A 14,086-nucleotide genomic window follows, 5' to 3' on the forward strand; every position below is an offset into this window, starting at 1 on the left:
GTTAGAAATTGACACTGGATGGTTGAAACAAATGAAAACATCACATTGTTTATAGTTATCTATAAGAAAGTAGAAAAGAAAATGTTATTGTCAAAAAATTACAGACAGTTACTTACATACTGAATAAGAGGGTCAGTCACTTTGGTGGGACATTTTAGTTTTAAAATCAAAATCCTAATCCTCTTCTTGAATGCCTATTATTAATAATATTTTTTATAATATGTTTATTCAGCAAGGATGCATTAAATTGATTATAAGTGACCGTGAAGACTTTTACACTTACTATAGATAGATATAAATATGTACATATATTTAAAAGAAAACAAAAATTTGTTATAATACAAATTACTGTTTTAGTTTTTTGATTAAAAAAAATGCAGCCTTGGTGAGCATTGAAAGAGACAATTTAAACATTTGAATGGTAGAATAAAACTAACTGAAAGCAAGGAAAATTTAATTCAAAAGATTTTTTTAAGGAACAAGAGCACATTAGCATGCCATGATGTCCGTTTTGTAGTATGTTGGGCATGGGAAAACCACACAATTACAAAATGCATAGTCCTCTATATTGTATTGTTTATTTTGTTATTGAAGACATAACTTCAGATTAACGTTTTGCTGAAGCAAAATCTTCCTTCAGTTGTTTTGTGAAAATGAAGACTCAAGGGTTTAACCAAAACACAATTCTGCATGAAAAGAATTTAAGATATTAAAGTAGCCTTTAATAAATTATAGACATAAATATGTTATTTTGTGTAATAACATATTAAAATTAAATAAATATTAAAGCCACAACAGTCACAATAACAGTTTTTTGTTTGTTTGTTTGTTTTCAAAATAAAGCAGTGGTTGTAGATATTGTGGATATGACGTTGTTCTGTTGATTTTGTACTGTAAGGCAGAATTAAAGTGTCGTTACAACCCAAGTATCAACTGTCAGATTGGAAGAGACTGACGGTAGCATTGTGTCCTCTTCGCCACCCTCAGGTGCCTCTCTGCAGAAGATCAGGAAGAAAAGAATTTCAAAGTCCCATGCTGTTTTGCAACAGCGTCTTCTGTCCCTCCAGCAGCAAGTCACAGCTCTACAGGCAGGCAAACAAGCGGCACAGCAGCTTGCAGCAGAGCAGAACCACAAACATGTGCAAACTCAAGTGCAGTTAGACTCCCTTCTCCAGCAACTCAACGCCAGCAAGCAGCTTTCAAAGGTACTGTGGGACCAGAGCCACTCCACTAACACTTTATTCACTCCCGGGGCTATTTAAGGAAATACGGGATTGATTGATTGTTTGTTTATTTATTTATTTATTTATTTATTTATATTAAGAAACTTTTTATCAACATTGATCTAAAAAAAATGGGAATTAATTTTTTTGGAGAGAAAAAAAAAGTTGCTTTAAGGTACACAGTAATGATATATTAATGTAATGGTTTATTTCAAATTTTAGCCATTACAGCTTTATCATACTATATACATATAATACACACAATCTAGCATACTTGTAGGATTATTGGATGTTTGGGGTCAAGATGGAAATACTATGGACTGTAGGAAAGACAGCCAAAAGGGCCTCTTAGAAAAGAAGGAAAAGGGTTAATAAATGAAAACATTTATCGTTAATATTTAACAGTGTTGAATTTGTTGCATTAAACAAAGTACAATATTTGAATTGTACTTAGGGACATAGTTTATATATTATAATATTTGCATTTTTAAAAACTATTTATTTAAATAATATTCATTTTTTTAACTATTTATTTAATTTTCTACAATTTTCTTTAGTTTCTCATAAAAATATTTTTGTCGAATATTTATGTTTGGTCCCTTAAAAATTGTCTGGACATATTGGTTTAGTGATGTGTGGAGACAGACTTTATAATGCTCATATCTATGTCTGTTTGTTTTCACATGTACATGCACAGTGTCATGTGTTGGCTCCAGTTAGACTGTGCAGTTGGAAATGCCAAGCCCATCTGAGATTTGATTAAGACTCTTGAATGGAACAGAAGGTCAAGATGAACGCCCTAGTGTCCATTCCATCTCTCTTTCCAAAACACACCCTGCTGCAATGACACTTTGAGTGTGAGTGTGAGTGTGTGTGTGTGTGTGTGTGTGTGTGTTTGCACATGCGCATATATGACTGTTTGTTTGTTTGACTCAAAAGTTTGCATTATTAATGGAGTGGTGAAAGGCCAGCAGGTTGAGTGCCCCCGCACGCTGCCCCCTGCTGCCCTGTAGTGTGATCACCCTCTTTAATTGGCTGAAGGTGGAGTGTCCAGATTTGATCCTCTTGTCTGATTAGGTGATGAAAATCACAGTAGTGTGTGGAACATGACTGCGTGTGTAGTTTGTGTTCATTTGAGAGTTTTGTTGCTTTTTTCTCTTATTGGCTTGTGAATCAACGGACAGACAGAATTCTGTAGAGTGAAGAAAACACCTTGGGAGGAACCAGACACATCCTACTCAGCTCACCTTAATTGGTCAAAACAGTCATTAAACAGTCTGTTATTTTAATTTAACCAGAATTTATTTCAGTATTGACTGCTGTAGATTGATTTAAAAATAATTAATCACACAATTTTCTTTAACTAAACATAATTAATTGCAACATTATTTGTAACATATAATTTGTAATAATTCATATGTTTTCACATTCTCCAAACTGATGTGGAAACAACACCAACAAAGACATGAACAAAAACAACAGCAAATATTTTACATATATAATATTTTACATATTTATTTATTGACTGCTTTTTACTAAGTGCTAAGTGGATGAAAGCCACTATCACATAAATTTTTACTATTAACTAAGATTTTTCTTTCAATAAAGTCCAATAAATAAATAAATAAAAAGTGCTCCCTAATCTAAAGCATTACCCAAAATTATTATTATTGATATTTTAATTTCTGGGGATAATTATAAACCATTAAATAAGCAAAGCAGAACTGAAACCCAGGCCTAAATTGCAAATGGTCAGATTGTCTTTGTTTAGAATTTATTAACAACTACAGAACGTTGAAAATATTTTAACAGCTTTGAGTGACTTGATTTAAATATTTTAAGATACTATGGGCCAGTTTTACTCAACCGGGCAAATTAGTTCCAAAACAGCGCTGATGGAAGGGGAAATTTCTGCAATTTACTAACAATGCGCAATTTAAAGAACACAAACGCAACATCTCATTTACATATCGATGCAACACACTATAGCAAGCCCAGCGCAAATTAGCGTAGTTGGAAATAAAGACATAAAAAGGCCACAGTACACTGAAAAGAACCGAAGGCCAAAAAATGAAGGTTTGCTAGAAGTTTTGATAGACCTGGTATTGCATGACTCCTAGTAGAAGGTTTCCGTCTTTTATTTCCTGAAGCAAACTAAATATAACATAGCTTGGCAAACGATAGGATTGAATAATGTGTTCTGGCATTGCAAATAAATTAATACATGTGAAAAAAAATCCTCTCCCTTCTAACACAGGCTCTCTGTTCTCTGTGGTGCCTCAATAATGGCAGCCATTTCAAGTGCAAAATAGTTTAAGACATGGATTTTTTGGGCGTTAAATAATGGCGCAAATGCGAGTAATTTGACGAGCGCAACCATTAAAATGCCTTGCGTGATTAATTTGAAAACTCTCCTCCCATAAATTTGGTGTCTGAAAAGGAAACTTCTAAAAATGCATATTCAATATGGTTAGGTGCAAAAATAACGGTGTCCAAGCCTATTCGGCGCTAATTCTTCACTGCGTCTTTAGTAAAATCTGACAGTACAGTTTTAACACCAAAAGATAGTTTGCTGTTAGTAAAACTGACCCTATAACATCAGCTAAAGGATATGGGGAACATTAGAATAGTTACATCCAGATTAAAAGAAAAATATATTTATATATGTTAATTTCATTATTTTTAAAAATCTAATTAAACAAGAAATATCACCAAAATTAACATGTTATTTTTCCCAAACATATTACTGACAGAAAGATTAGTTGTGTAGTTGATCCATAATATTTTGGGTAGTCTCTTTGGTAATGGGCCGATGGGGTGCCCAGTGGTTTGGTGAATCCGGCTGTAAGTGCCGATAAAGTAATGCAGACAAATGGAGAGGGAAACACATTAATACGTATTAGGCAGTGAGGCAAATATTGATATGATGTGAGTTGATATAAGGCTCCACCAGTGCTAAGTATGGCAGCCAGGGTAAAAGACAGCAGCCCACCATCACGCCATCAGCTAGAATAGTGTGGATTTTAACGCTTGGGTGTCAAATCCAGCTCTGCATCTTTGAATGCAAATATACTTGTGTATATTCATGAGTTCACCTAGAATGGTGTCTGATCCCACAGCATAGTAAACTGCTCCTAAATTCGAAGTCAGTTTTATGCAAAAGTTGATTCTTCTTCTTGGAACAAATTTTACTGTACATTATTATCAGGAAAATTTTAATTTAATTTAAATTCAATTTAAATTTCTTGTTAATTAAGCTGTTGCATAAAAATCACACACAATTGTGCATTTCTTGTGATTTCAGGTATGATATTTATTTTATATAACTGTTTATATAACATTTCTGACTAAATTTAGCCTTTTTTCTGTTGTATTATTGTATCTGTAATTGTGTTGAACAGCGAAGTTGCACATTGCTTTTATTCATTTGCAAATTCTGGGTCGTGTTTTTTTTTTTTTTTTTTTTTTTTTTTTTTTTTTTTTTCCTCCCCTGTGTGAGTGAGAGTCTGTGTTTCTTCTGTATTAGTGTTCGTGTCGGGTGTCACTACTCTCAGCTCACATTGATCCCTGTGCCCTTTGTGGTCTGGTATCGATCCTTTATTTTGCTCATTTTAATGTCTCTCTCTCTCTCTCTCTCATTATATTGTCTAGGCAGAAAAGACAAAGCTCCTGTGATAAATGGGCAAGTTCAATTAAACCTACAAGCAGAGTAGTCCTGCTGTACCAGAGTTGAAGTGTCACAGAGCTCCTGCAGTGATCACACGGATGTCATATGCAGTATTAGCAGAGAATGGATCTCTTATTACAGACTCTGTGATGTATATTAGATGAGTTGAATGGCTTCTCGCTTCCCTACATGTGTTAGCGGTTGATGGTTGTTTTAGCAGCGCCTGATATAATGCATCTGCTGTAGCGTGTGTGTGTGTTTCTTGTTCTCTCTAAGTGGAACACATGCTCAACAGTGAAGTGACACTTTCATCAGTCAATCACAGTGCATATCCCTGAGGAGCTTACAGCCAATGTCTCTCCTTTTTTTCCTCTCTCACTCCTTCCTTTCTTAAAAAATAAAGAATTAACATTTTTTATTTTAGTAAGTGCTCCAACCACAAGCTGGTGCTGTGACACAATAAATGCAGGTGACAAAAGTGCTGAATGTGTTGTGAATCTGAGCTCATGTTGTGACGCTTGACAGAGGAAGTACACTTGATGTACTTTGACAGGTTAGACACATTCACCTATCTACCCCCACTCAGGTCAGCTTTCGCGTGAAGACTGCTGTCACACCTTTGAGCCGTTCAGATTAATCATGGCGGTGGGATTAATCATAGTGTGGCAGAACCTCTCCTATCACCACGGCGGAGGGACTTGACAGCCTGTTTGACAGGCCGGGCCTGTAATATGCGTAATTTGCAGGTGTAGTCCATGTTCCTCTTTTAGGAAGGGTCGGGATTACCTCAGGATTAGACTTCTCTTCTGACAGCGAGGCTTTCAGAGGCTGTTAGCGCTAAGCCAAACTAACCTCCCCACATCTCGTCCGAGTTCGGTGAGAGAGACGAGTGTGACTGGATTCTAACAAGCTTGACAGTTTAATTTACTGCTCCAGGTGACTGACTGGTCATGGCAGTTCGTAAATCACTGATCTGTAGAAGCCGTCTGCTCAAGCATTCTCACACAAAAAATTCTAACAAAGGGTTCTTGGGGTCCACGTGCAATTTGAGAGAAAGAGACTAAATGCATTTTTTAAGACTGTTAAATTATTATAGATGTTAATTAAATATGTGTAGCACAATTATTTTTAGCATTTTAGCAAATGTTATATTACTGTTATAGATATTATGTTAATTATGTGTAACAATTATGTTTATACTATACAAATTATACAGAATAATACTTATTTTGTATTCTTATTTCGTAATTTGTATTTATCCCAAATGTTTATACAGCTTACTTAATAATTTTGAGTTAATATTTTTAGAATTTCTTTTGACTTCAGTACAATGGCAATGAATTTAAAATGAATTCATAAATTTATAATAGTTTATGAAGATTTAATCTTGTAAGATGAAAATATTTTTGTCTCTATAATGTCACACTCAATCTTTTCTCTTTTTTTCCACAGTTTACATAAAAAGGTATATTTTTATGTTTACACCTCTTAAAAATGTTCTTTCAGGGCTGTCAAACGATTAATCGCGATTAATCGCATACAAAATACAAGTTTGAGTTTGCCTAATATATTTGTGTGTACTGTGTGTAATTATATAAATGCAAACACATTTATGTATATATTTAAGAATTTTTTACAAGTTTATGTATTTATTATCATTTTTATATAATTTATATTATATATAAATACAAATATTTTGTACATAACATATTTCTCTTAAATATATACATTCATTTGTGTGTATTTATATATACATAATAATTACACAAAGCACACACACACAAATTAGGCAAACTCAATTTTTTTTTTTTTTTTTTTTTTTTTTTGTATGCGATTAATCGTTTGACAGCCTTAATAACTTTATATTTTTGGAAGTGAGTCCCTCGCAGGGGTATCATCATATCTTGGGGTCCTTGGCATATAAAAATTTGAAAACCTGTGCTTAATAGGACAGCTTATAGGAGACCAAAGGATGTGTCTCTATGTAGACAGAACGCCACATGATCCTCCAGTGCAGGGTCATTTATAAGCCCTCAGTTTACTGGAAACACCATCAGTGCCTCTCAGTGTGTTGCCGGCATGTCTTTCATTAGCACAAACCTAAAAAAGACAGAGAGAGAAAATGTTCTATTAAAAGGTCAGAAACCAGATATCAGCAGTTGTATGAATTGTGTTTGAGATGTTCCACAAGAAACTGTGTGCGTATGTTTGTGTGTTGAAGTTTTCCTCCGATTTGCCCCATATTGTATGCTGGGTGCAGTAAGAAATCATTATGTTTGGACAGAGGGTGAAGTATCACAACTGAGTGTTGTTATAAACTCTGTGGTTTTATTCCCCAAACAGGGCTTTGTGTTATTCACTTAGTTCTATGCAGTAACTGTGTATGTTAGTGAGTGAGAGAGCAATTAGCCCTAGTGCTCAGCTTTCAGCTCTACGCAGTGCTGATAAACTCCCAGAGTGCACTGGGATGCGCCGACAATGGCTCTATTAAGGCTGACAATCAACAGAAAAACTGAGGAATGATCTGCCTCCTTATTAGCATACAGCTTTAATCGGATTTAGGGCTTTAATCACAAATTGCTATGTAGTCCTGAGCCTAAAAAATGCTCCTTAATCATAAAATTTAGCAGAAAATGTTTAATCAGACTTTTGCCTTTTTGTCATACTGCTCACTTAATTGATATTTATCTGCTCCTTTGTTACGCAGCTGTTGTAAGAGCTCCTACATGTGGATTTGTTTATTCGTTGTTTGTGTGTTGGTGAGCAGAAGCAGGCGTGTGAGCTGGCTGGTCTGGAGCAGCAGAAGACGTCTCTGCAGATGGAGTTAGAGCAGTGGAGACGTATACGGCAGCAAACGTCAATGAACCCCCCTGCTATAGACACCGAGTGCCTGCAGGCCCAAGTTAAACAGCTCACTCACCGACTGAAGGTCTCTTACAATTATTTTCATTTCAATAGGTTCAGCTTATACATTTGATTGATAGATTAAAACAGTAACTTGTGTGGGATGACTAGCATCAGTACATAACATACATAGACATTGTTCATGACAGTGAATTGTGAAATCACTTTTTTGGAAGTATTTTCTTTATAAAGGCCTAAACAAAATGGATCTTTTTGTATTTGTTATTTACGTTTACATTTATTTATTTATTTAGCAGTCACTTTTATCCAAAGCGATTTCTGAGGAGCATAACAAGCAATTATTCACAGGCCAATAATATTTACACACAATGTCAGGTTTGTTAGAAAGCAAAATTAGGAAACAAGGTATTTACAATATAATATAAAATAATAGAATACAATATAATATAAATAAGGAATAACTAACGATAGGCCGTTGAATTATTGACAAATAATGCACACCTGAGGTAATAATGCGGCCACGACATTCAGCAGAGTGGCTCTTACACCTCAGGTGGGTATTATTTTTCAATTATTCAGCCATCTTAAAATATTTAAGAATGTTAAATAATTTTATTATTTGTTTATGTTTCCTGTGCAGTAGTTTCTCAACCATTTTTAGACTAGTAAGATGAGAAAATGAACTCACTGTTGATATTTTACATAAAAAATACAAATATTATTAATTAAACGTATTATTATATTATTATAACATAATAGTTTACATTAATCATACAGTCTGTGTATTGCTAAATTAAGACACGCGTGATTTGCTATGGATTTGTTGGCCAGAACTAACAAACAAAAAGGCTGAAACTTGAAACAAGAGTTCAAACATGCATTGAAATATAAAGTTTGAGTTTTTCCATTTGAAGTATGTTTTCACTGTTTTTTTCTTATTTTTTCTTTTCTTTTTTTCCCTATAAACAAGTTTTTGGTCTGTAATATCAGCAAATTGAAATATGGGGTCTGGCACTGCTCTTTATATTTCTGTGTTGGTCTCAATGGTAGTGTCATGTTCAAGAGACAGGAGAGTGTGTGTGGGTGTGTGTTATATGCAGTCAGGATGTGTGCTACATAAACGAGTCCTCTATTCCTTTCAACTAAAGACAAGGTGCACATACAAATATCCATCATTCACATGATCACAGGCATCCCACCAACTCAACCTGTCGTCAGAGTTTTCAGAGTTGCGTGTGCCTCTTACCTTGACACACATTCACAGAGGTTGAACAAATGTGCCACTAAATAGATCAAAACCCAGCATAATAAGTAATGCTATAAATGATAAATATATAAATATACAGTGCTACAATACATAATATAAGATTTAGTGACAAATAAGGATGTCTTATGAGATGATGAAAAGGAGAAATGGAAAAAAAAAAAAATCAGCATTTTCTTAAAAATGCAGACATTGTATTTCTGTTATTTTCTATTTTTACAAAACATTTTCTACAAATTTTGGCTCTAAACAAATGACACAGCATATAACCATTAAGTAAATTCATTTCATTCATGCTTTGATAAATTACTGTGTGCACGCCATAATCATTTAATGAAAAATTTTTTTAGCTTATTTTGTTTTGTTTTTTGTGTGTGTTTGTGCGTGTGTTTGTATGGTGTGTTTGTTTGGAATTTTAATGTTACTCCATTTGACAAATTCTGCATTTTCGTAAAAATGCAGACATCGTTTTTTCTGTTCTTTTCTATTTTTGAAAAACGTTTACACCATTTTCTACAAAATTTGGATTAATGGCTCTAAACAAATGACACAGCGTATAACCATGAAGTAAATTAATGTTATTTTTGCTTTGATATACGACAAAAATTTTAGATTTTTTTTTTGTTTGTTTATTTAGTTTTTTTGTGTGTGTGTGTTTGTTTGCTAATTATGAATTTTCATGTTACTTAACTCTGCCTTTTCATAAAAAGGTCAGCATATCTAATATAATTTAATATCAAATAAAAAATACTGACGTGGTTTTCAGTCATGTGGTTCTACAGGGGTCCTCTCTGTGATTTATTATTGAAACAGAAATTATTATTTCCTGTTTATTATTTCCTTTATGGTTCTCTTGTCATGATAACAAACAGGTTTCCTGTATTTTGCTGACTTTGATTTGGCTAACTTTTTTTCTTTAAAGATTTCCATGTAATTAAATTATTATTATTATTATTCTTTTTTAAGAAATAAAAATAAAATACTGCACCATTGTACATAGTTTAACTATTTTTTAATTATTATTTTAATGAAACATTCTTCTTTATTACTATTCCCTGAACGTTACACCACCTAAACATTTGCTTTAAAGTGTCACAAAAATATACATATAAATGTGCATTCTATTTTAATTACTTCATAGATCTGAATAAAAAATTAATGTCACATGATCAACCATATGCCCATACACAGGACATATGTAGATGTGTATATTTCTGTGAAACAGATGTGAAACAGCATCCTCATTAAGCATCCCGATGGCTCAATATTCATAAATGAGTCTTGCACGATGGGATATCAGATGATAGGATAAATGTGCGACTCTTTCTCTCCACAGAATGCCAGCAGTGAGATGAGCAAACACACTGCTGCTAACAAGAGCCTGAGGGCTCAGTTAGATGAAAGAGATCAGACACTGAAGGAACTGCACGAGAGGTAAATGCTCTCTATCCCCTCTCTTGACTGCCTCTCTTTCCTTCTTGGTCTTGAGGTATACTTACTTCTTCACCCTCTCTTTCTCTTTCTCATGCTCTGGGTCACATTTGCAGTGTCTGATTCCACCATGTGGCAGACTTCAACACCATTCGTAGATTTTCAAAACCACAAAGCTGGCTGTGTATAGAGATACATACTAGCAGACAGAAAGAGACAGTGAGAGGAGGTGTAATTTCCTTCCCATGTAGTTATGCACTATTGTCGTAAGATGTCTTGCCCTGGGCACCGAGTCTGACAGTCTGTTGTGTTAACTGGTTGCCTTCTCCCTGTCCTCTTGACTTCCTTCCTTTCTTTCTTTCGGCGTCACTCATTTCGAGCCATCTCAGTAGCGGGAGAAAAATGGCTGTTACAATAAATAAAACATTTAGTGAGGTTTTGCTTGAAACAAGTGCAGAAATCTCTGCAGTTAAGGACAATACTGTGTTTTTCGCAATTTTTCCTCTCAAGAAAAATTGATCTTGTTTGAAGTATGTTCACATCTCTACTGGAAAACAAAGGTATGGATTGAGAATAGCTTTTTTCCAAGATGTTGATGCTTAGAAGTGTGTGAAAGTCGCAGCGTGTGTCCGCAGACACGTAAAACTCAGGGGTTTCACGCCAGTCTGTGACAACATGTGAAATCACAGATGAGGAGTCCCTGTGAGCAGAAGCCGCCTTACGCCACGCAGCTTGTTTAAATGAAATACATGTCTAGACGCTGTAAAAAATACATCTGCTGCACTGCCTTCAAAAAAAGTGAATTTCAAAGCATGCTGCCATGTCCTGAGTCAATATCCGGCGCAGAGGTCTCTGCCTTATTCATAAAGGCCTGCCTTTCATGTGCCGCCTGTTGTCTTTCCATATCATAAATGTATTCATCTCCTTTGTTTTCTACTGCAAACTGTGCATCCATGATCTATGAAAGCACTTACAACTGTATTAGCATCCAAAATGCATTCTGAATTAGCAATCTAGCACCTCAACACCAAAGAGACAAAGCGGAGAGCGCGAAGGAAAGCGTTCAAACGATTTAGCGAGCCAGGCATCCTGTAGAGGAGCTGTTTTGAGGCTCACGCCAGTCATCAGTATCACCATCCCGCTATTCTTTTTGGGCGAGCTTACCCCTAAAATAAATGTTATAGATCTAATTGCCATTTGCTCTCTTGAGCTTTGGGAAAGATGGAGTGAAGTGGGGGAGGATGAGTGAAGCGTGGCTGTAAGTCAACAGGAGAAACGCTTCGTCCACTCTACAGCGGGGTCAATATGGGTTTTCTCATTAATGGCTGTTGGGTAACCCGACTCCATTTCCCCAGGCCACCCGGTCTTATTTAATTTAATGTCACTCCAATAAGAAGCTCTCACATTTATTCAGTGCATTTGCTTCAGGCACTCTCTCTCTGGAATTTGAGGATATTTATTTAAAAAGGACCTTTACTCATCATTACAGCAGCTCTGGTCAAGGAGGCAGTCCATAAAGCAGCCCTCAAATGTTAACATATTCCAACACTTTTATATGTCAGAGATGTGTAGATGTTTAAACTATTTAGAAGGAATCTGGTTACAATACTGCTGGCATTTTATTTGTTTTCTCTCTGTTTAATTATTCATTTCCATTTGTTAATTTTTAAAGTGAGCGAGTCCACAAAAAAATGGTCTGTTCTTGGAGAGAGAAAAAAAAAAAAAAAACGACTGATGTTTGTGTGCATATGTTTGTGTACAGGGTTGGGGTTTTAGAAAGGGATGTGACGATGAAAAGGCAGCTGGTGGAGGATCTCAGGTGCAGACTAAAGATTTGCCAAGAGTCTGAGAAGAGCCTTAGAGCAGTGACTGAAGACTTGGAGAAGAAAGTAGGTCCTGCTCGAACAACAGATACTGTACTAGCCATGGCAACAGCCTTGGAGCAACCTGGAATTAATTATTCTCTCTGCCGTTATTGATTGTGTCACTCATCCAGAGTCTGAACTTCCTAGGCTTCCACATTTCACTGTCTGTTTAAAAATATTGAAGTAATTGAATTTTCGGTCTCAGCGACCCCAGCCTTATTTAATAACAATTGCTTTTCTTTTTTAGATAAAATCTCTCACTGATGAGTCAACTAACCGGAAAGCCCTGGTCGACTCTCTAAAGAGAAGATTGACAGTTGCCACTGCAGAAAAAAACAGCACGAGACAACCAACCAAAAACTCAAAGAGGAGCTTCAGAAAAAGGTTCAAGAGCATCTATACATCACTCAGTAATTTTAATGTTACTTCAATCATTTTTTCTGGTACTTATCCTGCATTGTATTTTAGTTTTTTTTTTTTTTTTCTTTCTTTCTTTCTTTTTTCATTATTCACCCAATTACCATCGGTCTCGTTTGATGTTTAGCCCCAATGCCATATTTTGCCCCTATTTCATCTTCTGCTATTGATCTGTGGGTTGATTCTGTTATTATATTAGATATCTATTTTAGACATCTGTTATGTATCTGTAGTGTAATGTCCTAATTTATTAAATAATTGTTGGAAGTTATTTTAAGTGTGTTTATTTTGGTGGTATTTCTGCTTGCGTGTCCCCAGGAGCAGAGAGTGGCCATCCTCCAGGCGCGCATAAGCGAGCACGATCAGGCCATGGCTGAGCTAGAGCAGACTGCGTCTAAACAGATGCATGGTTTGGCCGAGCAGAGCTCTCAGGCTTTGGAAACACTGCAGAGAAAACTCGCCCTCGTTGAGTCCCAGCTGCACCAGTTCCACACATTCACTGAGGTATCTGAACTGTCAAACATTCAGTTTTTCATTATTTTAGTTTTACACCATTTACACTTGGTGTTAATTTTGGTCTTGATTAATCCAATCAACCAATACATATTACTGTTTACACCTGGCAGTAACATGCTTCTCAGATGTGTCACCTGTGATCACTTGTGATTGGATTTCGAAGGTTCGATCAAAATCGGCAAAATCAATCACATAGGTTAGAGGGGGAAAAAAGAGAAGTAAAGAAAATGAATTGAAGCAAAAAAGGTGTGATTTTTCACATTACTGCATTTTGAAGAATTACATACTTTCCGTATTTTTTACAATAACAGTTGCGTGTAAGCAGTAAAATTGTTTTAAAATGATGGTTGATTGACAGGTGAGTAGGTGGCCGTTGTTGTGCTAATGAATATCAGGACAGAATAGCCTTTACATTACAAATGCAACAAGGTTATTTGCATTTTTTTTTAATCTTCTGAATGTGATTTCAAGCGATCAGATCACAGCAAATTTTGCACCTTTATTTACCACTCTCCGCTTGTGATCAGATCACCTGAAACAGAATGTGTAAACGGGGTGTTAAGATACGAGGCATGATCAATACGTGGACCCTAGAGAAAAAAAAAATATGGATTTGATTCAAAAATTCCATTGCAAAAATCTGTCGTCAAAAGTCAGCGTGTTTTTGTAGCCTGTGGTTTTGTATAGTCAACATAGTTAACCTGTAGCTGATTCCTGCTAGTGTGTTAATGATGGTCCCAGTAGACGGCCCAGCTCTCTGGCCTACATCCCCCTGTCATGGATTGATGAGCTTTGAACATGCCATCCTGTCAGGAAGCTTCAAGAGGGATCTTTTGGG

At 35.5% G+C, this 14,086-nt stretch overlaps 1 protein-coding gene across 1 annotated transcript in view; it reads left to right on the forward strand.

The window, feature by feature from the left end:
* The window catches only part of cntln (centlein, centrosomal protein), a 119,200-nt gene that overhangs the window by 91,964 nt on the left and 13,150 nt on the right, over positions 1-14,086 (forward strand). Inside the window, 7 exon segments of the mRNA XM_051115796.1 lie at positions 988-1,205; positions 7,658-7,819; positions 10,356-10,453; positions 12,213-12,339; positions 12,563-12,647; positions 12,650-12,699; positions 13,051-13,236. Of these exon segments, the coding sequence (XP_050971753.1) occupies positions 988-1,205; positions 7,658-7,819; positions 10,356-10,453; positions 12,213-12,339; positions 12,563-12,647; positions 12,650-12,699; positions 13,051-13,236 (926 nt within the window).

The sequence above is a fragment of the Labeo rohita genome, chromosome 1 (assembly GCF_022985175.1).
Source record: "Labeo rohita strain BAU-BD-2019 chromosome 1, IGBB_LRoh.1.0, whole genome shotgun sequence".
Classification (NCBI taxonomy): Eukaryota; Metazoa; Chordata; class Actinopteri; order Cypriniformes; family Cyprinidae; genus Labeo; species Labeo rohita.